Below are 27,076 nucleotides of genomic sequence, written 5' to 3' on the forward strand. Positions count from 1 at the left end.
TAGGAGAGGGACTTTTCTGTGCTGCCCAAAAAACGGTGTTGCAAACGCCCTTTCGAACGCAATCGAGCCCGATCAGTATTGAAGTTCTCAATCGCGACCCGGTAATTGCGGTACTAAGCTTCCACAAAAGTGGAACAGCTGATTTCATCACATTTTAATGCGACATACCATTCGAAGACTTGCGCCAATTAGTGTGGCGTGGCTTCGGACGTAGACTGGGTTTACGTAGTGGAAGCTAGTGGCAGCGGCGCGCTCGTGGTACCGCACGCCACATTCGCGTGGACCGTACCGCCAAGTCCGTGGTGGATTGCGCTGCGGCCCATTTGCTGCCGCTAGCCTGTGGTCATTGTGTGGCCTTGAAACACGTACAGCACCGGGCTGGCTTGCGCATGCGCGAGTGATCTGTCGCCACGTGAAGTGAGTACAAGTTTGTATGGGTGTTCTGTGGTACAACTTGAGTCCAGTTGTCGAGTGCAGACGCGGAGGTTGCCCCGCGCCACCCAGCACCCAGCTACTCCCACGTGGGGACCGGCAGGTTTCGCCTACCGGCCCGGTCGCGTCGCGGGTGCGCTGGACAGTAACGTACCACCAACTTTTCAGTGCAGTACTCTTGATGTAACGTATGTAAAGCGGTTAAATGTTATACAACTAAACGCGACTTCTTTCTTCCATCCTATGCGACATTTAATTTAATCATGCAATGTTTATGCACTGCACCGTTCAAAAGCTATGTACTGAAATGCAAACACTGATTCAGTCGGACGCACACTGCGTGAGGCAAAGAATAAATTTGTCGCAGTTTCACCCGAAAGGCGAAGCATCAATTGCGATAGCAAATAAGTAGAGAGCTATACGGAGTAAGGATAGAAGTTTTATAAGCTGTATAAACTTGGACATGCAGCAGCACCAGCAACGCGCAGAACTGTTGTCTACGCCGTCGGCGTTTTGCCCGCGATCGAACGCGCGCGGCGTTGGTGTCTGTTGCCGGTGCCTCTGGGGCGGCTCGGAGGTTTTCGACGAGATCAGAATGGGTGCACGTCGTGGTGGTGGTGGAAAACTTTTATTGAGAAGTCCCGAAGTAAAGAAAATTAAAAAGCAGCGTTGTGGGCGGCCTTCAGGCTGCCGGTTGTGGCGTCCAGGCCGTGCCTAGTCGCGACGTCCTCTGCCCAGAGGTCACCAGTCGGAGTTGGAGATCCGGCTCGGTGCTGGACAAAGCAGCCTCCCACTGCTGCGGACTGGTTAGGTGCCAAGATGCAGGGGGCAAGTGCGCCGGGCAGGAGAATAAGATGTGATCGTAATTGGCGCGGGAGCTGTCACATAAGCGGCAGGCCGGCGAGTACGTCCCGGGGTGGAAGAGGGCAAGACGTGCAGGAGTAAGAAAGGTGTGGGCCTGAAGTTGGCGCCACAAGTGTTGGTGGTGCTGGGAAAGGGATTTGTGCGGTGGAGGGAAGGTGAGTTTGTATGGGTGTTCTGTGGTGAGACGAGATGGGCGGTGGTGCATGGTAGTGCACGGTGATATCGTGGTACGTGAGGAGCGCGTCGCGCGTATCCATTCCCGGCGGGGCGGGCTTGCTCGGTCAGTCGAACCGCGAGCGATGGAATTGGCCGCCTCGTTGCCAGGATGGGCCGCGTGAGCGGGCACCCAGGTGATTTGCATTGGGCGAGAGTGAACAGTGTCGGAACGCAAGACGGGATGCCACCCGTCCAACCGCGTAGTTGTAGACTGTAGGCTTGGAATCACTGAAAATGTATTCCGCGAAGGTTTGCGTGATGGCAAGGGCAATAGCTGCCTCTTCGGCCTCGATCGAGGTCGAACTGTATACTAAGGCAGTAAGAGTGGGTCAGAAAGAGTTGTCAGTGACTGCAAGGGCATGGGCTGGGTAGTGGCGGTACGGGGCGGCAGCCACGTAAGCCACGGCGTGGGTTGCCGTTCGTACTGACGCCAGTAGCGCGGAGGCTCGCGATGCTCTACGGGACGGGCGGTGTTCAGGGTGCATATTCTTAGGGAGGGGATTAACGGTTAGCAGGGAGTAGACGTGGGAAGAGGGGTAAGAGGGGAGCGTTTAAGGGTAGAGAGAAGTGCGCGACCAGGCCGAGTGCGGGAGAGACAAGGAGCTGCGCCGTGCGATGGGCCTCCGTCAGCTCTGTAAGGGAGTTGTGGACGCCCATCGACAGTAACCGAGCCGTTGAAGTAGATGTGGGAAGAGACAGGGCCGACTTATATGCCTGGCGAATGAGGCTGTTGACTTTGTCTTCCTCGGTGCGTGAAAGGAAAATTACGGAAGAGAATAGACGAAGCGGCTGAGAACGAAGGCCTGGACTAGGCGGCGGAGGTCGTGTTCGCGCATGCCGTGGTGACGGTTGGCAATGCGGCGTATTAGGTGGATGGTCTGGTGTACAGTGTTTGTGAGTCGAGTGATGAGGGTGGCGTGCTTGCCATTGGACTGAAGAAAGAGTCCGAGGATGCGGAGAGTAGAGACGAGGGGAAGGGGTGTGCCGTCAAGGGAGACTGAGTGGAGAAGGCGACAGGGGGGGCCATCCCCCGAGGCAGAAGGAGCAAAAGCTCCGATTTGGCCGGAGAGCAGCTCAACCCGACAGACCGGGCGTGAGTCGCCACCGCGTCCACGCCCGCCTGGAGAGTGGTCACCCATAGGGTGATGTCATCGGCATAGAAAGCATGAGACAGAGCTGGGATAGTGCGTAGTGCACGTGCCAGCGGGAAGAGGGTGACGTTAAATAGAAGAGGGGACAAGACAGAGCCCTTGTTGCCAAGGGAAAAAGAAGGAGAAGAAAGTGGGCCGTACGAGATTTCGGCTGTGCGGTGGGCGAGGAAAGCGGTCACGTAAGCATGGACACGGGGTCCGACATGAAGGGAGAAGAGAGCGTCCAAATGGCGATGTGGTGTACATTGTCGAATGCTTTGGTAAGGTCCACCGCCAGGATAGCTCGAGCGCGTTTGTGGTGGGAGGGGTGTAGGACATCCTCGGAAAGCTGGAGCATGACATCCTGGGTGGACAACTGGGGACGAAAGCCGAACATAGAGTCCGTATATTGGTCATGATGATCCAGATAGGTCTGGAGGCGAGCCAGGATGACGTGCTCGAACAGCTTGCCGAGACAGGAGGTGAGAGAGATGGGACGGAGGTGCCCGGGGGCAATAGGTTTACCGGGTTTGGGGATGAAAGAGACACGTGCATGAGTCCAGGAGGAAGAGTACCAGCCTGCCAATGCGTATTGAGAAGGTCAGTAAGGGCTTCGAGGGAGGGGGTATCTAGGTTTCGGAGTGCCTTGTTAGTGATGCGGTCCGCCCCCAGGGCCGAGGTAGTGCGGAGCGTGAGTAGCGCCGCACGAACCTCTCCCAGGGAGATGTCCGCTTCAAGGTCAGGGTTGGGGGAACCGGTGTAGGGGGTTCGGTGCAGATGTAGCGGTCCCGGAGGGCCGCCAGGAAGTCAGTATCGGTGAGTGGGGAGGAGTGAAGGAGATGGGATATATCCTTGCGCTGGGAAGCTTTGGTGTGTGTAGGGTCTAACAACACCCCGAGAAGTGACCACGTGTCGCCGAGACCCAGGTTGCCGGCCATGCGGTCGCATGTCTGGCCCCACTGTTGTCGAAGAAGAGAGGAGCAGTGCTCCTCCATGTCCGACGCGAGCTGGGCCAAACGGAGGCGCAGGCGGCGATTGTGTTTCTGAGCCTGCCACCGGGGGTGGACAGCGTGATAGGCCTCCCAAATTAAGGTGCAGTAGACGGCTGTCTGCCGTGGTGGAGTGTGGTGCTGCAGTGAGTGTGGATGTGGCAGCATGGACGTCTCCCAAAAGGGTCTCAGTCCAGGCAGAGAGATCGGTGATAGGAGCAGAGGAGGAAGTAGAAAGACGAGTGGAACGGAAGCGGTCCCAGTCCCAGCGAGAGGTGCGCGAGGGTGGCCTCAGTCGCGCTCTGGCGGGCCTCTAGGACCGCGACCCTGGTGTCTAGGGTGGTAAGGTGGGATTCGATGGTAGCCACGCGGTTGTCGACACTGGCGATGCGCTCCTCAAGTCGCACTAAGCGCGCCATAACGCGCTGCTCAAACGCCTCCAAGAAGCAGGCTGTTTTGCGAACGATGTCACGCTCGGGCGCTACGTCATCGGAGGAGGGTGATCGGCGTTTGTGCGGGGGGTGGCGGGTGGGAGAGGAGGCGCGCGATGACGCAGCCGAGGGTGCCGTGTTCATTGGCTCACCAGCTGGCGCCGGCTGAGGCGGCGTTTGTGAAGGTGCGGTAGCTGGGCAAGGAGGAGGATAAGGAACGGGGGAGGACAGACGTGCTAGCGCGGCCTGCAACTGGCGCGACAGCTCCTGAATTTGTAGCTGCTGGGCAGCGATAGTGGCCTTGAGGGCCGCCGTTTGGGGGTCCGACGTGTGAGGCTGCGATTTCCAGCTTACCGGTGATGTGGTGGTGGGGGCGGTGGACGCCTCTGACCTGGGCAGAGGCGGGAAGGACACGGAGCGGTGGCGGCTGGCAGACCGGGCACCACGGGAGGCAGAGCGGCGGCGGGAAGGCCGAGAGGTCTTGTGGATGGGCCCGGTGGGAGGCTGAGGCTTAGAGGTGGCCGGAGGTGACGACGGGCCGTTCCGGTCGAACCGGAGCTTGCACGGACGCGAGCCCGTGACGTGGGCTCCCTTGCACAGGATGCACTGCAGCAGGGGACGCAGGTTGGGGGCTCGACTGCCTTGTGAGCCTGGCCGCAGCTGTGACAGAGGGTGGACTTGGGCTTCGTGCACACGTCCGCGCGGTGGCCAGAAGCCCAGCAGTTAGTGCAGGCCTCGGCTTTCGGGCGGAACGGGTGGCAGCGGTAGATCCCGCAGTTAAAGACGATGACAGTGGGGAGTGTTGTAGTGCCGACGAAGGTGATGAGGATGGATTTCGAGCGCCCCATCTGGCGTGCGTCGGCGATGGCGTAAGGGGCGTTAACATTCATGCATTGTAGATCTTGGACGATCTCGTCCTGGGTTTGGGAGTCCACGGTGTTGTATATGATGCCGCGGAGGGCGCTGTCATGTAGACACGCAGGGGGTAAGAGGTGGGACCCAGGCGGAGTTCCGATACCCGAAGGTAGAGACGAGCGCGGGGCTCAGATGGGGTGCTGACAGTAAGGGAGTTGTTGTACGGATTGATCCGTACACGGTCGGCGGTGCGGGCGGTGGCATAGTCGATGGTGGCAAGCGTGCAGAGGATTTGTAGCAGGGCTCCGTTAGTGGTAGTGCGGAGGTCAAGCCCCCCTCCCGGTCTGAAAACGATTTTGAAGTCCTACTGGGAGGCGAGGGAGGGGAGCGTGACGACGGAGAGTGGTAGTGCTGGGGGTGGCGGCTGGTGGTGGAGTAGGGGTCTTGGATGGGGGCGAGGCAGGCGGCGTCGAGGCGATGGCCTGGTGGGCCGCGGCTGCACGGTGTGCTTTCACGCCACGGATCCATCGTGAGTCGGCTTCTGGCTCAGCAGGGGTGATGGAGACGCCTTCGACTTGGTATGCCATGTCGGCGGCTTGGAGGGCTGCGAACGGTTTCGGCGGAGGCGGCGAAACCGGGCGGCGTCGGCCGCAGGTGTGGCGTGGAACGCAGCTGCGCGTTGCGCAGGCGCTCGGAGTCGAGCGTTGCGCGCTACGCTTAGCGCGTCGGTGGCGTGGCAGATCACAAAAAAGGTTTGAAATGGTCGAAAATGGACGGAATCGGGCTCCGAAGGTGTCAAACGGATCCTCTCACCTTCACGGATGCGTTGGTGAAGTTTCGTGAAGAAAGGGTGCAGAGCTGCGGTGAAACGGGCCAAGAAGTACGGATCCCATGCGAGGCACGTCCTTTCAGCGTTCCGCTCGCGGCAGTCCAGATCAGAATGGGACACTCGTCGAGCAGCGTCGGAAATCTTACCCACCTTCTCGCCTCGCAACGTTTTTATATAAATACGCATTTGGTTCCGCAGCTAAACGTCGCCTTCCTCCCCGTCCCCCCACGGCCTTTCGCGCGATGGAATAAGTCGCGTTTGCTCTTTATATATGGTGATTGTAAAGGAGGAAAGAGACGCTTAATTCTGCTGCCCTTCAGGGAGCACGGCGAAGAACGCGCGTTTCGGGCCGTGACGGAGGGCGACTTCACAGGACTGAGGCTGCGGCGACACCTGGCGACCCACCACCCAGACAAACGGGTGGCACTGGGATGCCCCCCACGTCCACTCCCCCAGCGAGGCCTGGCTCGCAGGGAGACCTCGCTCCTTCTCCGGCTCCGCATCGGCTGCAGCTGGACGGCAGCACGCAGCCACCGACTAGGACGAGCGACGTCCCCGGCCTGCTCTTCCTGCGGGGAGCCGGAGACTATCGAGCATCTCCTGCTGGCCTGCCCGGCGTACCTCCAGCTGCGGGGCCCACTCCTGCAGGAGTTCCGCCGCCTGGGCCTCCCCTCTGGCAAGGAGGAAGACCTCCTCTTCCCCGGCCGACACCACCTTCCTGCACTTCGAGGCGTCGTGGAGTACCTTGACTCGTCAGGGCTCTCCGCACGCCTCTAAGACATCATTTCTGCAAGCGGGACGACCTCGCGGCCTCCCATCCCACCCCGGGCCTAACAGGCCCGGAACAACACCCCCTGCAGTCTCTGCAGCACACCAAGGCCTTCCATCCCGGCCTGATACGTGCCGCCACAGCCTGCCGGTTTTGCTTCGCCCAGCCATGGCGACTCCACCCTATCCTCCACCCTATCCTCCTTTCTCCCCCACTTACCCCTTCCCGTTGGCGCTGAGCCGTGCTCCCTCAAGGGCTGCAGAAGATAGCGTCAACATTTCCCTTTCCACATGAACCACTTACTACTACGCGCGTTTGCTCTCCGACATGCGTTCGCTCCCCGTGAAAGCGCGCGCCCCCCGCGTCCTTTCACTCGCGAATACAGCGTCCGGAGCGCGGCGACGATTTCATCGCCGTTGACGTCATACGGAACCTCACGGCGACGGCGACGGCAGAAATCCGCTTTGGAGTGTCCATATAATTTCTATCGCAATAAACATATTGGGCCAGTACTTCAACGGAACCTGGAATAAAGCTGAATGGCATTCGTAACTTAATTGCGCGGCTTTTAACAGCGAAGGTGTTCTTAAGCTGGAACCGCATGGCGCGTTTTTCGCGCCCGCGACAAACGCGACGCGCGAGCACCCGCACGAAAAACTGGCGCGGCGCTGTACCAACCAACGTTGGTACCAACTACTAGTACCAACGTATACTGTGGTGCCGCTATAGTGCCTAGAATATACTTATTCTAGGCACTATAGTGTCGCGTTTTCCGGGTTGCCAGACAACATAACGACATAACTCTCGACGTAATGAATTGTCTCTGTTACCGCATATATAATATGCCCTTAAAATTACTAAACACTCCAATAAAAATAATCTTCGTGTAAATAGACAGCGACATTTTTTACAAAGTTTATTTATCAAGCTTTAGTTCAAACATTAAGATTTTGTGCGAAACTGCGGCTATGTACCTTCCACGTGCTGAGCGGCCGCTGCTTGTTTACAGCTTCACGTAGAAAATGGAGTGTTGACCGCTTATTACCGAGCAAAGGAGGCGATTTCTACTATTTAGGGCCTCGTTGAAGGTTGCCTTGTCCATTTTGGGCGAACACGATGCGCGAACGAACACATGTAGCACGTTTTCCTTCGACGCGCGCGCCAGTTCTGCCAGTTAAAAAAAAAAAAAGAAAAAAAAAGGAAAAGTTCCGCCAAAGAGGTTCCGCCGAGATGCGTAGAGTTACTGTATAGGCTCCCTTCAGGAAAGAGAGATGCGTAGGGTGCCTCGATGCCAGCGCCGCCGTCGGCGCTGGCATCGAGGCATCCTAGAGATGCGCAGAAAGCAGGGCCATCTGGTGGCAAAATCGAAAAACCAAAAATACCACGTGACTGAACTTTGATTGGCGGACGCGCACGCGACGCGTCCCGCGATGCGTTTTTTTTTTTTTTTTTTTTTCTACTCCGAGTAGAAGCGCGCGGCGGCGCGATTTCGTGATAGATCCTGCTGGGCACGTGGCAGAATGACGCGCGCGTCCCACCATCCGCGCGTCAATCGCGCCTGAAATCGCGCCATGCGGTTCCGGCTACCGTAGTTCCGGCATTCGACCCTTCGCCGTATGTCCGGCGTCACGCGGGTCATGTGACCAACAGAGGAGGAGAGGCGTGCTCGGCGAGGAGGCGACCAACGAGAGGCCGCGCTGGGTGCGAGGAGGAGAGGCGATAAGAGGTGTTTCTGTGCGGCGCGCCCTTTCAAATAACGCGGAGAGCTGCTGCCGACGCCGTCCGCATTCCCCCGCGTTCGCGCCGAACGCGCGCATTGTCCGTGACTGCAGCCGATGCCTCTGACGGCGGCTCGGCAGGTTTCGACCAGAGAACTGGGCACTCGTCGAGTAGCGTCGGAAGTCGCTGCCTCTTCTCGCCTCGCAACGTTTCAATATAACTTCCTGTTGTAGATCAGTGTTTACTTGTGTTTACGCAATTGCATCACGTGCAACACATGCACACGTAACACTCACGCACACGTAACACTCACGCACACAGCTTCGCTGTTCGACCATCTTCACGGAGTGGAAGGGGCAGCGATTTTTTTTTATTCCACTTGTCTCATACATCAACCCCACTCCCCTCCCCCCAGGTCATTGATTCGAGCACATTTATCGGTGATGCGGTGGGTATAACAATGTAATATATAGCGGGGAAGCGATGAAGTCATTCACTCTAAAAAGTGTACACCCTTTGGGTCGTATCTTGTCCCCAAACAAAAATCGTCATCTGCCCTGCTTGCGTTTCCTTTCTTGAAAACTCAGCGATCGCTACTTTCCTGCCGAGAATGCTGTGTCACGCTGATAACGCGCAAGCCTTTCGTGACTAGGAAGTACCGGGCTCGCAGCGTTAAAAAAGGAAATGCGGAGAAGACAGATGACGATACTTGTTTAAGGACAAGATACAACCCAAAGAAGGGTGCAAACATTTTTTTAGTGTGTTCCTTTCCAAACGAGCACTGTTAGGGGAGTACACTTTCCATGAGGTGTAAACGGAGTATACACTCTCAAAAGCAGTTCACGTCATCGATAATCGTCATCTGTCCTGATTTCGTTTCCTTTCTTGAAAACTCCTGGAGGGGTATTCTGTAAGTGTGCACTAGTGGATTGTTCACTTCGGCTCTCGCGAGTGGTGCCAGCACAACGAGCGAGAAGAGCCAGCCAGTCTCTTTCTCTCTCGTGCAGCTGGAGCCAATCGGCGGCAGCCGAAATGGAGTTTGAGTTTATTCAATCACTTCGTACATGATAAATGTGCATTTGTGGTTGGGTATGACGGGAAAAAAGCTGCATATAGAAGCAGCTTGACGAGCCCCATCACCCCTAAAACAAAACAAAAACAACAAGCACAGGCAGCAGAAAACAACGATACATAAAAGTACATATACATAAAGGGTCTTTCACAAGAAATTGCGAATAAAACATTAACATAACCAGTAGCGCACCCAGGATCTCTGCCCGGGGGGGGGGGGGGGTTGACAGTTTGCCAATACCATCTAAACAGCACTAATTTCGATTTCTTCACGGGAAATTGTCAAAAAATGCGCTTTTTGCGAGTGTGCAGACGATTGCGCGTCTTACATCTTTGTTGCAGTACTCAAATGCGTAAGGAAAGAAAAGGGGTTAAACAAAAGGGGGGGGGGGGGTTACAACCCCCGAATCCCCCCCGGTCGGTGCGCCACTGAACATAACACAGTATTCTGTAAGAGTCCACTAGGTGGGCTCTTACAGAATACCCCCCTGTGCTCGCTACTTTCCTGTCTAGGATTCTACGTCACGCTGATACGGCAATGCTAGCCATTCGCGACTTGAAATTTCTGTGGGACAAAGACACGCCCCCCGCCCCCCCCCCCCCCTCAAAAAAAAAAAAAAATTGGCACCCTTTGAGGCTTAACTTGAAGGAGGAAATAACTACTGGTCCTGCGAGTTGGTGGGACGGGCGTAAGGTTCCAAAACAAAATTTGTCAGCGTTAGGGAATAGACGAACGCTTCAAGAAAGATATTCGTGTTAATTTTATTAAAGGAATGGTGCACTTGAGTACATATATTTGTTGCAGTGACGACATTTAGGTTTAGCGTTTGAACGGCACAAGCAAAGAGCTATGTCATTTGGCGTTCGGCAAACCGAACGCACCCCATAACGCGAGAGCGTGCGCCCTTTGTGTGCAAAAAAAGACGAAGAAATATATATTTAGGTATATGTATATGCCACGCCTTGCGATATGACATGCGGTATATGCGGGTTGTATTGCCACACCATTCTATCACTAAAGTTGCTCACACCTTGTCTCACATTCTTGACAAAATTATTCCTCGGAATTTTGATAATGACATCCCACAAACAAACGTTATGAAACAAAACACCGACAGCGCATGCGTTTTATGTAAAATCTCCTCAGCCTGAAATATTAAAGGGGCGAAACAGTAACAGAGACCTGAAAATGATGTTTTTTTTTTTTTTTTTTTCTTTTTTTGGCGCGGCTGTGCACTAGCTCCTGGATCAGCCCATGCAAGAGGCCGCGTTTCTACCACATAAAGCCCCTAGATTTTCTGCTAGCACACACACACACACACACACACACACACACACACACACACACACACACACACACACACACGCATATATATATATATATATATATATATATATATATATATATATATATATATATATATATATATTGTAAATGGGTGTACTGAACAATTCAGATGGTAGCGTCTCTTCGTAACCGAGAAGGCAGGTGACGCAGAGCAGGAACAGCTGGTTGCCCGAACGGCTCACACTTGTATTAAGCACTGGCGATCCGGCAGGCCCAGTGGTTGCACTGCAGGCATTGAACAGACGATCTGGCTGGCCTTGTCCTTGTGCTCTTCTTCTTCATTACAATATTGATATATACATATATATAATCGGGACTTTTCTACCAGAAAGCTCGCCTTCGTGCATAGCTTTCGCCGCCATAGTTTCCCGGTAAGTATTACGGTTACATAAGCTGCAGTTGCCGGGAAACGTGCGAAGTAGTCGGGGATCTTTGAATGTTACCGCGTTCCACTCTTAGAAGCGAAGCTTAAGCGTCCTCCAACATTTATGCCAGGTATCCCTGATACACAGAAATTTCGGCCGTGGGGGGCACATGTCCAGTGTGCCTCCGCCTCCCTGGCTAAGCCTCTGAAGACAAGTGGCAATTCTTGCTTGGGGGCAAATAGCCCTCCGGAGGCATTCCGTTTACATGCCTTAAAAAATGTCATTGCTTAGGTGGTGTAGCAAAAGTCATTACAATAAAACTGCAGTGACAACAAAACATAAATACCCCAGAAAGTGGATGGGAAAAAGACACCACGGTAGCTCAATTGGTATAAGAGCATCGCATGCGTAATGCGACGATTTGGGTTCGTTCCCCACCGGCGGCAAGTTGCTTTTCATCCATTTTCATTTTCCATTAATTTATTTGTTTAATTAACTTACTAAGTATAATATGATTATAAGTGTAAGTGATTATAAGTGATTATACGCAAGAATCAAAGAGCATGATATATAATCATGCTTTCACATGCGGAGTCGACAATCGTAGCCATAAGACTCGTTTATAATTCCACTGTAAAAGGTGTTTAGAAAGCGAAGACTCTGCGAACTTCGTAAATGCACGGCAAAAACGAAAAGCGCGCCAAAAAAGATAATTGCAAGTCATGCGCCTTTAGTTACTCAGTGGGCTGTTTCAGTCCGTCACTCGGCTCACGGCGGTGCTCAGGTCATTTTGCTCGCACTTCTGGAACTCTGATATTACAGGGCAGGATTAGAAATTATATACTTAATAAATGCATTGGTCTGCGCTGCCGAGCACCGTAGGGAACGGCTAGGGAATAATTCGCGCGTCTAGGTACTACATGGTTGCTACCTGTGAACAGTACGAGCAAAGATGTTTGGCCTGCGCGCGGGGGGCGCGGGTTCTCCATTCGCGCAGGCGCATTCACTGCGGTCGTCGTCCTAACTTCCATGGAAGCATTGGAAGGTCGGGATTGCGAGATTGCTACGAGGGTGCTGCTGCTGCGCCACCGCGCAAACGTCGCGAGAATTGTTCCACCTCTGCGCGCGTACTGTATGTCGTTGACTGGGCGCTTCTGCAATTGACACACCTCGACAAGCCGATTAAAGTGTTGAACTTGTATCCAAATGCACAAAAGAAAGAAGAAAGTCGTTCTCTCTACTGTGATTTCGGCAGGATGCTATTGACCTGTGCAAGTTGCTGTGTTCTTCCTTCGCACGTCTATTTTGGATCGTGAAACAGCTGTGCGCTGCCGCCCTAGCGGAGTTGTCCCAGTAGCGCAGCGCACGAAGGAGTCGTCCGTGGCCAGCGTTCTCGCCGTGTTGTTGGTGCGTTCGTGTACGGGGGAATTGTGGGGAAGTCTCCGCAGATGGGGCTTCCGACGCGCGCGGCGCCACATCGGTGACCGCGGCAGCGGTACCGGCCCTACTCATCCGCGGTGTGCTCAATGCCTGTCCGTGTGTTGTGAGAAGGGTTAACGGCGGATAGTCTTTCCGCCGAGCTCCTTGATGCTAGACTCGACGTTGCTGCGCAAGCGCTTCTACAAGAAGCTCAACATCCCCGGCATGGAGGGACGCGGCCCGCCCGCCGTGGCGGCCCCGGAGAATGCCAGCGAGCGGCCCACCACCCTCGTTGGGCCCCTGGCCCGCAACTTTTGCGTCAAGTACCTTGGCTCCATGTGTTTAGACCGGCGTTACACTACGCCGATGTTGCCTTGGATCGTGGCAGATCTACGGCGCGAAGGCCTGCGAAAACCCTTGGACGTGCTTCTTGAAGTACGCGACTCGTCTCTCAAGGCGCGGTCCTACCATGACGAGCGACTCGTGTTCGACCATCCACTTCAGTCAATATCCAAGTTCTCCCATTCGAGCGCTGATCGTACCTGCTTCACGTACCTGCAGAGAAACGCACCTGACGAGCTGCCCTACTGTCACGTCTTCCAGGCTAGCGACAAGGACACGGTCAGTGGTGACTCCCTTCTTTTGCACCCTTTCGTTCCACGACGTGAAGCCGATCAGCTGTGTGCGCGGCTCAGCGCGTTGTAGCCCACGAGTGAGTGTGTAACAGTGAAGTGTGTGAAACAATTCTCATTGCTATCTTGTTCGCCTCAAAGAGCATTTGCCGGAGATAACAGCAGGGGCGTTTGAAAAACCGTGTATCTTTATTTTATCGCGCCTATGCCGGCTCAAGGCTCAGGCACGTGATAAGTGTTATTGTTCTTATTGGTTATAGTGGTCCAGTGGCACATATGCATGATTCACAGGAGAGTGCCAAAATCGGGGAAAATTTTTGTCGCTGCATGTGACAAATGAAATACGAACAAGGAAGCATGAAGTAGAGGCACTGTGGCGTCTGCGTCTCACCTTGCCCCACTCGATCCGTTCTCGCTACCTTTGAAAAATGAACATGCGCCGGAGGAGCCTGTACAACATATAGGATATAAAAGCAATTTCTAGAGTATGGGTGCAAGTACCTGCTGCTAGAATGTGCAGCTACACAGCCACAAAAAAAATGGCGTTGGGAAACAGTATGGCAAGCAGACAAAGCTTTGTCTGCTGCACAAGTGACAATGCTAATATGCACTAGGAAAGTTTGAGTGATGAGATGCAGAAGAAAATTTTTTATCAAATGGTCTTGAATTGGAGTATGAAAAAGTTATTGTGTACTAGATTAGCATTTGTCTCAGCCAACCACAATGAATAACATAATGAAACATGTAACAGCAGATTTTAATTGGAATCTGTAATCCTTGGCACACTCGTATCGAGCTGTCTTGCTTGTGTGGTGTTCAAGATAAAAGTCACCGTTGGCTGGTTTTCTAGAATAGGACAGCCCATCACATTCACAGCTGCATGATAAAAAAAGAAAAGAAATAGTTGATACAAGAGGTGCTGCTTAGATGTGCAAGACTAGACGAGCACTGCAGGCATTGCAAGGCTGCACTAGGCCTGATTGAACATGCTTGCATTGGTGTCAGGAAGAGAGCAGAAACTGCAGATTATCACCCAGTTTAGACAGGTAACATAGTTGTGCCTTCACAGGTGAACTTATGTTTCAGAATGGAAAACTGGGCGAGTGGGTAAATTTTGTCGTATGGTGGCAGTGCTACTAGGATGAGGACTAACAGAAGTAGAAGTGCACATTGTTTCTACTTCTTTCAGTCCTCGTCCCAGTAGTCCTCGTCCCAGCACTGCTGCCACACAATGCATTTATATGATTCTTTGGCTAGAAGTGTTGAATTTTAGTGGACAAAGAGAGGCCTTGTGCTCCATTTTGTAAAGATGCATATAGTTTTCTATTTTTATCTTATAATTTGTCAAACTGATTGGCTAATCCCAGCAATAACAGTATCATGGCCGTATTTGAGCCTATGATGAAGGGCAGTAAGAATGAAAATGGAAAGGGGCCGTCAGAAATACAGCCCCAGACCTCTCTTTTCTAACATTGTGCCTAAATCGTGTCACCGATGACGTTGGTGTGATGCCACAGGTTTCATTGTACTTTTGCCAATTTCCACTGCTTTTGTGCAGTATAAGTTCCCGCAAGTTGCCATGCTGAATATTTGCATGAAATTTTTAAATACAATGTCATCATCATCATCAGCCTATATTTATGTCCACTGCAGGACGAAGGCCTCTCCCTGCAATCTCCAATTACCCCTGTCTTGCACTAGCTGATTCCTACTTGCGCCTGCGAATTTCCTAATTTCATCACTCCACCTAGTTTTCTGCCGTCCTCGACTGCGCTTCCCTTCTCTTGGTATCCATTCTGTAATTCTAATGGTCCACCGGTTATCCATCCTACGCATTACATGGCCTGCCCAGCTCCACTTTTTCCGCTTATTGTCAACTAGAATATCGGCTATCCCCGTTTGTTCTCTGATCCACAGCTCTCCTCCTGTCTCTTAACGTTAGACCTAACATTTTCCGTTCCATCCCTCTTTGTGTGGTCCTTAACTTGTTCTCAAGCTTCTTTGTTAACCTCCAAGTTTCAGCCCCATATGTTAGCACTGGTAGAATCCAATGATTGTACACTTTTCTTTTCGACGACAGTGGTAATCTCCCAGTCAGGATTTGGTAATGCCTGCCGTATGCACATCAGCCCAATTTTATTCTTTTATGAATTTCTTTCTCATGATCAGGGTCCTCTGTGAGTATAATTGACCTAGATAAACGTACTTCTTTACAGACTCTAGAGGCTGACTGGCGATCCTGAATTCTTGTTCCCTTGCCAGGCTATTGAATATTATCTTTGTCTTCTGCATATTAATTTTCAACCTCACTCTTACACTTTCTCGGTTAAGGTGCTCAATCATTTGCTGTAATTCATCCGCATTGTTTCTGAATAGGACAATGCCATCTGCAAACCGAAGGTTGCTGAGATATTTGCCATTGATTCTCACTCCTAAGCCTTCCCAGTCTGAGAGCTTGAATACTTCTTCTAAGCATGCAGTGAATAGCACTGGTGTAATCCTGCTTTATTGACAAACACATAGCTAGCAGTGATCAGGTGATGACATTGGGGTTTGAAGGGGGTGTTGCCGCCACTGTTTTGCTCTTACATTCTTGCTCTCTTACCAAACCTCTGCTCACTTTCACACTGATCAGTTGGAATTCCAGGAGTGTAATCTCTTTTTGTTTTCCCACATGAGTTGCCATGTGGTATAATGTAGAAATGTAATTATGCAAAATATATGCAGCCTCATTTTATGAAGACATTGCAAGAGTGATTTTTTAAATGCATTGTCCATTAGCCATTGCTCATAGTTGTGAGGTTGGTCCTTTCTTAACAGCCCTGAGTGCATTTTCACTGATAGGCTTGTTCCTTCAGAGTAAGATCTATCAATATAGCTGGACTTTATTTCTCAGTAGCGTCTCTTGAAGAAATTGCTTTGATGAAAAGTGTCGTAAAACCTCTTGAACTGTCATTGGTGCCTCAGCTGCAGTGACCCACTATGTGTGCTGTGATGCACCTGCATGTGCTGTACAGGTGGTGGAGCTGTTCATGACGGTTCGAGAGGTGAGCAAGGAACTGTCACTGCACCATGGCGCTGGTGCCTCCCTTGCAAGAGCGGGCAGCTGCACCGACCTAGGAGGCGCCAGCGGAGTGCACCAGTTTGAAGTGCTGTACGTGGGCAAGATCAAGGGCTCGTCCAAGCAGAGCATGCACAACTTTCTAGACGATGCTGTTGAGAAAGCACGGGCACGCCAGGCTCCAGAGGCCAGCGTGCACCCAGCCACCAGCGAAGGTCCCACGGTGAGCCAGACCACTGTGAAGACACGAGTGTCAAACATCTAAGATCTGCGTTCCACAAAACATGTATTTGTACTCATTGCTTTCTTTTTCTATTGGCACTTTTGATGTGAAATGTCTTTAAAAACGGTCAAAGGGGGTTGCTTGCTAAAACCGATGTATCGAAACCATGTTATAGCATTCCTGCTTATATCTTTGCAACCATACCACCCACACGCCTTACATTAGCATCGTAGTGTAGAGGAAAGAAGCTATTAGTTGGCCATGCATGTGTCGGGTGCACAGATGGCGCCATTGTCGTGCCACACATGACGCAATCAGAACTAAATTTAGCCTCACGCGTGTCGTTCAGAGAGGCGTAACTCGGCAGTACGTTTACCCATCCGAGCAGGAATGGTCGCGTTTGAGAGAGCTCACTATGCCATAGTAGGTAGGATTTGTCAAACTCAAGCTGGCATTCATCAGGAGTTGTAAGGCCTACAATTGTGCAATACGTTGTAAAAATTCCACACTTGCTCTTTTATAGGCCTTTTAGCTTGCCTGCAGGGAACAGTAGGCAAGGAAAAATTTTATTGTGAATGAGTAAAATCCTGGGTACTTATTGACTGTATATGGGAGTACATTCTAAAAGCCGTCAAAATCACTCTCGTTGTAGTTGCCAGCACGAAACAGGTTTCAAGTATGTCGGATTCAACGAATGGTTCCTCAATGTCGACTACATCGAGCTTGAACAATATCGCGAAGGCGCTTCGTCTTTTCGGTGATATCACAACGGTTCTTATGTTTTGTGCATATATGAAGTTGCATATTAATGTGTGTGCTCACAAATCCTAGCACCGAAAACCAGGCACTTTAGGTATCGTGAGCAGCATTAGCTTGCATATCATGAGCTGCCAGTATGCACTTGTATGCAGCACCAATTATTGTGGATTTGATTTCACTATGTGATTTAGCCCGGGAAAAATTTGCAGGTGCAGTCTGAGCATGCCTCCGGCCTTCAGAAATAAAATTATGTGTAGTTCGAACCCATAGATAGTCTGTACGCCGCGAAATTCCAACTTTTAAACTTGTATTGTCTGCAGACTATAGCCCGCAAGATACGGTAAATTTCAACACAATACTATGAATTTTAATTTTAACTGCGCATGTGCACAAATGTACAATCAAGTGCAAAAATTTGTAGATCATGGACACCACGAAAAAAATCATTTGTTTAGAACCCCAGACACGTGCATATGTGTGTGCCCAACCAATGCAGTGCATGTCTCAATATCAGGCTGCATAGCCGTTCAAAAAGCCAATTTGACTTTTTCATTGCCGTGGTACTATGGAAACTTTTGCTCGTATAGTACACGCAGCACTGCAGCAGCTCTAGTTACATTGTGGAAAGTATGGGAGCACATACATTTCTTTTATTCTTGCTGCTTTACTCTTTCTTTGGGAAATGAAAAAATGTTTATTACACCTGATATGTGCAGCACAGTAGTATAAAAGAAAAAAAGAAAAAGCAGTTCAGTTGTCTCATGTTTAGTGTGAGCTGCCATGGCTTGTTTTCATAGTGTTATTTTGTATTGAAACGCAAAATCTGGTGGCTCAAACTAGCACACATTGCCATGCAAGTGGTGAAAGGTGGGTTAACAATGATTCACGTGATGAGGTGGCCAGCCGCAGGAATGCAACCAAATTCTGCGGTGAGCGAGGGTTCAGAACTGAGCAGACAGACTCATTCTCCGCTCTGGCAGTGCCTGCTTGTTGCAAAGCAATGCAGTGTGCAGCTGTTCGTCCTTGTCCTTCTTGTTTGTCTTTCGTGCAGAAAGCAGTGTAGTAAACCAAATGATGTTGCAGATCATGTCAAGTGCAGCAAGTGTAGAGAGTGTGAGCAGTTCGCTGGAGAACATCAGCGAGGGCAACCCAGTGGACGCTCGGGAAGCGCTGCTCGAGGATCTACGCTGCTGTGGTAGCGGCGGCAACATTGGCGGCAGCGGAGGGGATGCATCGCTGCTCGCACCACCGCCGCACACGCTAATCACGCATACACACAGCCTGGATGCCCAGTCTCGCCAGGCACTCTGCCATGAGCTGCAGAATGGTGAGGGCCGCCTTCGTGAGCTGCATTTGTGGCCAGTGGTGTTATTCACATGTAATGTAGACCCTTTTCCTAACTTGCAGGTCTGCTTCTCTACATTGCACATTTGCCCAAATAATGGCGGCACCGGTCATGGTTCAAATTAAGTTCTAGCTGCACATGCTAGAGATTGTCATTGGCACATAGTTTTACCATGAGAGCCGTGTCTGCAATTGCCGTGTCATAATATACAAGCAGACTATGCTAGTATGTGCTGGTTGCGAAAATGACTACACTGCTATTAGCTTGGCAAACTGCCTCGCGACAAAGTGTCCATGGGTAATCTGTCTTCAGTGCAACCAGATACATGCAGCTGGGGTTGTGTATTCAAAGAATTCTGCCATCCATCCCTCTAAACCCCCATGGCTAGCTGTGATAGCAGTGCAGCCAAATTTCAGCTTTAATGCACAATCTGTTTTTATATTAAATGAAAGAATGAAAGGTCAATTTCCGTAAAATTTTGCGTCGCATAAAACATACTTCGAGTGGTAGTGTAGCTACAAAAAAGGCTCAGCACAAAATTTTGCTTGTGAAATGCAAATGGGTGCATTATGAACAGCTTGGAGAAATTCATGTTTTCCATACTGAAACTGTAGAAGTGCTGCCGTTACAGCCCACCAGGAGCAACGTAGAATTCACACTTGGTCTGATCCGATCTGATGTGTTGGCTCACTGCTTAACTAGCATAGCATATTCTGTATGCGAGTGCACTTACAAGTTGTTTTCACATATCATAAGGGCAACAATTGCTGTTAGGCAGCTCCCAGCGCCGCCCCATGTGATATTTGATGTCATACCATCTTTGTGTAGTTGTGTGCCTCACCGCTAGAGGTGCCTATGCTGTTTGGAGCAATGTGAGCACTGTTAAAGAGTGCTAACCTGGGGCTGGCTGGTAAATAGCTAAATAAAGTAACAGCATATCATGGGACAGGACAAATGGAAGAAACAGATGAAGCTTTGTATTTTACATGCCTATCTACTTCTCTTTTTCTCCTTTCCAGCACCTTTATATATTGCCTTGTGTGCAATAAAATTTGGCTGGCAGTCAGTGCTTTGTCTTCTCATTTTATTTGTCCCGTTCCATGCACTGTTACTCTATTTAGCTGAAGACTGTTAAATGGAAATTTGTTTGGTGCTCGAAAAACACATGTGGGAAGAAATTTGTTTTGATAACCTGTATCAAGAACTTATGCAGCCTGGCAGCTAAGCAAGCTAGTACATGATATGACATTACAGAAATGACAAGCATCTCATTTAACTCACCATCGTGTCCATGGCATTCACCATCGTTTGTCTTTCCCTAGTGCAGCAGCTAAGCAAGCTAGTACATGATATGACATTACAGAAATGACAAGCATCTCATTTAACTCATCATCGTGTCCATGGCATTCACCATCGTTTGTCTTTCCCTAGTGCAGCAGCTAAGCAAGCTAGTACATGATATGACATTGCAGAAGTGACAAACATCTCATTTAACTCACCATCGTTTCCATGGCATTCACCATCGTTTGTCTTTCCCTAGTGCAGTAGCTAAGCAAGCTAGTACATGATATGACATTGCAGAAGTGACAAACATCTCATTTAACTCACCATCGTTTGTCTTTCCCTAGTGCAGCAGCTAAGCAAGCTAGTACATGATATGACATTGCAGAAGTTACAAACATCTCATTTAACTCACCATCGTTTCTATGGCATTCACCATCGTTTGTCTTCCCTAGTGCAGCAGCTAAGCAAGCTAGTACATGATATGACATTGCAGAAGTGACAAACATCTCATTTAACTCACCATCGTTTACATGGCATTCGCCATCGTTTGTCTTTCCCTAGGGCAGGGCAGCAGACTCGTCTCAGTTCTAGTTAACCTTCCTGCCTTTCATTTATCCTTTTCTCTCTCTCACTGTTTGTAGCTAGTGTGGAGATGGGTTTGTGCGAGGCGCACCCTGCGAGCAACCATCAAGAAAGGGTACTGTGCTCTTCCACTTTGCAATGCACAAAGGTGCTACGGCAGGGTTTTCTGACTCTCCGGCACAGCATAGAGAAGGCTCCGAAATCAGGTGGCCAACAAACATGGGTTTATTAACCCAAGATATAACACAGTCTGACAGTCGCGGCGCTTACGGGCAAAGGGTCACAGTGAGACCGATCAAGTATGCATGCCTGCTGCTATAGTGCTAACTGGGTAGCGGTCCACCAAGCACGAGAATGAGAATTCGTGGAAGCAAAGGTCCCGCGTAACCAACTCATTGTGGGCCTGTGAGCATCTTCTGCGACGATGAAGCGTTCAGCAGAAGAAAGCTCGGGTGGAGAGGGTGCCGAGGGCCAATCAAGGTGCGCCCCGGTGACGTGTGCTCACGTGGTCACTCGACACTGGGAGGGAGAAGCATGGTTTGTGTGGGAAGTTAGCTCCGGCATGCTAGTCGTGTCTGCCATGTTGCCCCTGTGGCGGCGGTTCCTGGAGATCGAGCTAAACACAATGCGCGAGCTGGGGGATGAGGCGCAAGAAGGCACCTCGATCCCCACATTCCCCCCTCCTAAAGACCGAGGACAGCCTGCAAAGGAGGCTGACCGAGGCCCAGTGTTAAGGTTGACTCAGCCAAAAAGGCCAAGCAAATGGGGCAAAGTTCAAAAAGGTGTCGTCGTCTTCGTCAGGACCAGGTTAGAAAGAAGGTGCCACAGTAGTTAAAAGAGGCGAATATGTCGTTTCACTTGATGCGAATGAGGGGGCCTGCCTTTATCACAAAGGTCCCATGCGCCAGAAAGCGACGCTCACTGCCAGGAGGAAGGGTCGGCAGCCCAGGAAGGATGGATGGGCACAGCACCATGGGTCAGCCAGCAATGCTTGAGGTCCACAGGACAGGAGCTGCTAGGAATGTACAAGCCGTGGCTGCCATTTTGGCGCAGCAGCCACCACGAAAGTCAGTGGGCTCCCAGGTTTGTGTGCTTATTGGAACAGCTTGCCGGGATGATGGGCAGCCAGTTAGCAGTTGTAGCCAGAGTGACCACCCTCGGCCAAGAGCTGGAGCTTAATTGGGCGAAACTGCCGCTGTGAGCAACAACCAAGGCAGCAGGAGGCAAGGCTGGCACGAGTTTGTGGCCCTTAAGGCAGGAGTCGGCCACGGTGGCAAGACCAGGGACGGCAGGCCACGTTGTCAGGGACAGACTGGTGGCCCGGAAGAACCAGGTAAAGACAGAAGACTGGACAACGCAGGGGTAAGGACAGGAAAGACCCCGGCATAGCCAGCTTGACAAAAAAAAAGGCGCCCACCCGGCTGATTGCCCAAGAAGCGGCATTTGCCAGGCTAAGGCTTGGGCAACACATAAGAGGGTATACTAGGCCACAAGGGCCTGTCAACTCTTCGATGTGCACCCTCACGCCATATATTACGAATTTGTTCACTGGCATGGTAGGGAATAAAGCCCAGCTACTTGCTAGCGGGAGGAAGCTGAATAAACAAGTCATAAGGCAGGCAGCATGAGTAGGTATATTAGGCTACAAGGGCCTGTCAGCACTTCAATGTGCGCCCTTGCACCGTAGTTGCATTTCTCCGTTCACTTGCGAGGCAGAAAATGAAGTCTGGCTACCAGCAAATGGGAGAAAGGTTGCCTAAGTGCATTTCCTCAGGTTGTACCGGTGGCATGGCCTGGGGCCAGTTTTTAGTGGTTTCCCTGTGGTTTGTTGAGTGCATCCGTCTCTCCCCAGTCACTGCTTCTGGCAACGAAAGGTTTGAGGTCCGAGTCGTGAACTGGACCACCGACTGGCCTCCCTTGGGAGTCAGCCAGCTTGTATACCAGAGGGGACATTTTATGCTCACTGTCTATGAAATGTGCTTTCTTTTGATAGAAAGCCCTTAGGGGCATTCTTAGTGTGCTCTTCTTGTTGTGCATCTTAGCTGCAGGAAGTGGGACCCGGGGCTCATCAGCACGAGTTCGCTCAGTAAGTGGCGACCAGCCACGACCTACGAAGCAGACGTCGCTGCCAACGTTTCGGCCGCGTGTGAGCAGTGGGGGTGCCGTGGATCTCCGTCGACTTCTGCAGTCTGAGCGGCGCAGCAATCGCACCATGCTGCTCCTGGTGCTTCAGAAAGAGCTGCGATTGCTCAGCACCGATCGCAAGCAGATCCTAGTGAGTCGACCCTTCGCCGACATCTCGCGATGTTACCAGGGCATCAAGTACACTGACCACTTCGGCTTCAACTGCCGTGATTCCTCACTGTCCTCAACTGACAAGTATATCGCTTACATCTTCAAGTGCTCCTCTGTCCAAGTGGTGAGTGCTCCATTTGCTGATAGGCTGATTAGTTGACTCAGTATTAGGGTGCCCAGTTTACCTACTACAAGCATATTTTGATTTGTAATTTTTGTCCAGTCACTTGTGACAGGCAGGCCTCTTTTTTTTTTTTTAGTTTTCAGCGATGATCTGAACGAGTTTAGCCACACTTATAATAGAGAGATTTAGCTTGTTCATAAACAAATTACCATTTGTGAAATACTGGGTTACCAGAGAGGTGTACTGCAATGACACCAATAATGACAACTTGTGATGCAGAGTTTAATCAGAGAAGACACAAAGCTAATACAGCAGTGACAAGTTGTTATTGCTTTGTGGGGATGTAGAAACTAACCCCGGGCCGGAATTATCCCTGATTTCTAAACAAATCCAGCAACTCGCTGACGACGTCAAAGAAATAAAAAATACTCGGTTCGCTTCCATCGAAACTAAACTAGGCCAAATGACAGCCCTTGATGAAAAAATTGCCTCATGTATGAATTTTTTTGGCAAATTGCAAGAGTCCGTTACAGCTCTGGAACGAAGGTTAGACGAGTTAGACAACTGCTCTAGACGTTCTAACCTAATCGTCTACGGATATCCAGAGGACGACAGGGAAAACCAAAAAGATCTTGACGTTGAAATTAACGAAAAAATAATACGTAATGTACTTAAGCTTGAGCCGGTAGCCATAGAGCAAATTCATAGTGACACGTATACATGTTTATCTTTCACCGGTGGCCGCTTTCCACCGGCTAACAAATGTTAAACGTTATCGCTCGGCGCAGGACGCGCCTGTATCGGAAGTTTCTAGAACGTTATCGATGCTTCTTTCCATTGCCTGTTTTCACCGACGCTTATGTTATCTGATTGTATGACCGACGCGAATTGTCTAGAACTTTCTGGAAGACACGCGGGCATCAGGGATTAATCTGGAACCTTCGATGACTAAGGTATAAAAGCCGACGCGCTTCGCCGCTGATCAGATTTTCGACGATCGCCGACTGTGTTCGCCGTAATCGTTGTGCTTTGAGTGTAGCTTGCTTTTGTGGGCACAGGTTCGCCCATTAAACAACCAGTTTCGTCATACACAGTTTTACGACTGTTTTCTTGAGCGTCACTATTACGTGACAATAGGTTGGGTAAAGCGATCACAAACAAGGTGCGGCCTGTGATATTGAAACTGTTAGATTTCCGTGACAAAAATAAGATACTCAAAAATTGCTCCAAACTTAAGGGATCACCCTTCGCAATCGGAGAAGACTTTTCGCCCCGGGTTCGCGAAATCAGAAGGAACCTATGGAAAGCAGCTAAAGTAAAGAAAGCATCCGGTGACAAGGTTTCTCTGGTATACGACAAACTAAAAATTAACAATGCTTTATTCAGCTGGGATGAGGAATCAAACTGCATTCAACCGGCTTTCCGGAGTTCCCACCAAAAAAACACCGAAGCGGAACCGCGGACCTTGCGTCCACGCAACCGCTAACGTGCAAAATAAAATTTGCAAACATAAATGTTCGCAGCATCCATCAAAAACTAAACTGGCTGGAATCTTTTATACTCAGCTTTGAACCAGACTTTATCGCCCTAACAGAAACATGGTTATCAAGTGATGTTAAGGACTTCGAGATATCACCGCCAAACTATGCCATCTTACGTTGTGGAGATGGGTTTGCACAAGGCTTACCCTACGAGCGACGGTCAGAAAAGGGCACGACGCTCCTCCACTCCGCAACGCACAAAGGCGCTACGGCAGGGTTCGTCGACTCTCCGACACGGCGCAGAGAAGGCTCCGGAGTCAGATCGCCAACAAACACGGGTTTATTCACCCAAGGTACAGCTCAGTGCTACAGTCACGGCGCTTACGGGCCAAGGCTCGCCGCAAGACCGATCGAGTACGCGCGCCCGCTGCGCTAGGGCTAACCGGGTAGTGGTCCGCCAAGCGCGATAACGAGGAGTCGCGAGAACAAAGGTCTCATGTAACCACCTCGTTGCGAGCCTGTGAGCCTCTCCCGCGGCGAGGAAGCGCTCAGCGATTGAAAGCTCGGGTGGAGAGGGTGCCCGGGGGCCGCCGCGCGGGAGGCCAATCAGGGCGCGTCCCGGTGACGTGTTCTCGCGGGGCAAGTCCAATCCCGGGGGGGAGAAGCACGGTTTGCGCGGGAAAGTAAGTCCGGCGCGCTAGCCGTGTCCGCCTAGTTGCCGTTACGGCGGCGGTTCCCAGGGATCGAGCTAAGCGCCACGCGCGAGCTGGGGGACGAGGGGCGGGAAGGCACCTCGATCCCCACATTCCCCCCTCCTAAAGACCGAGGCCAGCCTCCAAAGTGGCTGACCGAGGCCAAGTGGCAAGGTTGACTCAGCCAAAGAGGGCTAAGCCAACGGGGCAAAGTCCAAGAGGGTGTCGTCGTCTTCCTCAGGACCAGGACAGGGAGAAGGGGCCACAGCAGTCCAAAAAGGTGAAGACGTCGCTTCTCTTGACACAGAGCCAGGGGTTTGCCTTGGCCACCAAAGTTCTGCACACTGGAAGGACCCCTGCCAGGTGGAAGAGTCAGCAGCCCAGGCAGGACGGGGCAGGGCAGCACCATGGTTCAGCCAGCAACACTCGAGGTCCACCGGACTGGAGCAGCCAGGAACGCGCGAGGCGTGGCTGCCATTTTGGCGCAGCAGCCACCACAGAAGTCACTGGGCTCCCCGGATTGCGCAGGAACAGCAGGCCGGGATAACCGGCAGCCAGGTCAGCAGCGGCAGCCGGAGTGACCCTCCTCGGCCAGGGGTCAGTGCCTGATTGGGGACCAGCCACAATTAGCGGCAGCCTAGGCAGCAGGAGGCGAGGCTGGCACGGGTTCGTGGCCCCCAGAGGCAGGAGTCATTCATGGCGGAAGGACCAGGAGCAGCAGGCCTTGAGGTCAGCAACAGGCTGGCATGGTAGGACCAGGGACAGCCGGCTTCGTGGTCAGCAAGACTGGTGGCACAGTGGAGCCAGGCGCAGGGAGCAGACTGGACGACGCAAGGTGAAGGACAGGAACGCCCCCCAGCATAGCCGGCGTGCCAAGGAAGTTGCCCGCCTGACTGACAGCCGAAAAAGGGGCGTTTGCCAGGCTGAGGCTTGGGCAACACATAAGAGGGTATATTAGGCCACATGGGCCTGTCACCGCTTCGATGTGCGCCCTTGCACCGTAGCTACATTTCTCCATCCACCGACATGGTAGGGAATGAAGTCCAGCTACCTGCTAGTGGGAGAAAGCTGACTAGGCGCGTCAGAAGGCGGGTGAGCACGAGAGGGTATATTAGGCCAAAAGGGCCTGTCACCACTTCAACGTGCGCCTTCGCACCGTAGCTGTGTCTCTCCGTTCATCGGCGTGGTATGGAATAAAGTCCGGCTACCAGCTGGTGGGAGAAAACCTGCCTAGGTGCGTTTCCGTAGGTTGTACCGGTGGCATGGCCTGGGGCCAGCCGTATCACGGTTTGCCTGCGGTTCGTTGACCGCCTCCCCCTCTCCCCAGTTGTTGCTACGGGCAACGAAAGGTTTGAGGTCCGAGACGTGAACTGGACCGCCGACTGGTCTCCCTTGGGAGTCAGCCAGCTTGTATACCAGAGGGGACATTTTGGTCTCCACTCGGTACGGGCCCAACCATTTGGCCGACAGGGAGGCAGAGATGCCTTTGGCGGCGTCACTCAAGACATGGTTGCGTCTGAGGACGAGATCGCCGACACCATAGTGCACGTCCCTATGTGACCGGTCGTATTGGACCTTTTGTCCAGCTCGCGCTTTTGCCAGGTTGGAACGGGCCAGGTCAAGGGCCGCGTCCATCCGTGAGCGCAGTTCCGCCGCGTAGCCGGAAAGGCCGGCTTTCGTGGCGCACACCCTGCTGCCGGTCCGCAGAACGCGGTCCATGGGGTTTGGCAGCTCTCTCCCGAAGTTGAGGAAAGCGGGCGTGTACCCAGTCGAACGGTTCACCGTGGACCACAAGGAGAAGCCTATCTCGTTAAGACAGACATCCCAATCCCTATGTTGCTGGGCAAAGGCCGCGAGCAAGGGCTTGAGGTTCCGGTTAATCCGTTCTGTCGGGTTGGCCTGTGGGTGATACGTGGTTGTCTTGCGGTGCTTAATGCCAAAGGCAGCACACGCGTCTACGAACACCTTGGCCGTGAAGTAGGACGCGTTGTCCGTTATCAGCTCCACCGGAAAGCCAAAGCGGTTAAAGACCTCGGTCAACTTGTCCCAGATTGCGCATGCCGTTAACTTCCGAAGGGGAAAAAGTTCAACCCATTTCGTGAAGTGATCTGTGACAGCCAGGAGAAAAACGTAGCCTCGCCGGCTTCTGGGAAAAGGTCCC

General features: G+C 51.8%; 2 protein-coding genes across 3 annotated transcripts in view; one reads left to right on the forward strand and one right to left on the reverse strand.

Moving 5' to 3' along the window:
• LOC119449746 (peptidyl-prolyl cis-trans isomerase 7-like) overlaps positions 1-27,076 on the reverse strand; it is a 403,577-nt gene that overhangs the window by 31,075 nt on the left and 345,426 nt on the right. The window lies entirely within an intron of this gene.
• The window catches only part of LOC119449741 (TBC1 domain family member 4-like), an 82,875-nt gene continuing 67,742 nt past the window's right edge, over positions 11,944-27,076 (forward strand). Inside the window, exons 1-4 of one of the 2 annotated variants that reach the window (XM_037712987.2) lie at positions 11,944-13,058; positions 16,087-16,353; positions 18,196-18,439; positions 22,366-22,742. In XM_037712987.2, the coding sequence (XP_037568915.1) occupies positions 12,606-13,058; positions 16,087-16,353; positions 18,196-18,439; positions 22,366-22,742 (1,341 nt within the window). In that variant the 5' untranslated portion in view covers positions 11,944-12,605. The remainder of the gene's footprint in view (positions 13,059-16,086; positions 16,354-18,195; positions 18,440-22,365; positions 22,743-27,076) is intronic. The other variant, XM_037712986.2, reaches the window with a different exon arrangement.

The sequence above is a fragment of the Dermacentor silvarum genome, chromosome 4 (assembly GCF_013339745.2).
Source record: "Dermacentor silvarum isolate Dsil-2018 chromosome 4, BIME_Dsil_1.4, whole genome shotgun sequence".
In the NCBI taxonomy this organism is placed as follows: domain Eukaryota; kingdom Metazoa; phylum Arthropoda; class Arachnida; order Ixodida; family Ixodidae; genus Dermacentor; species Dermacentor silvarum.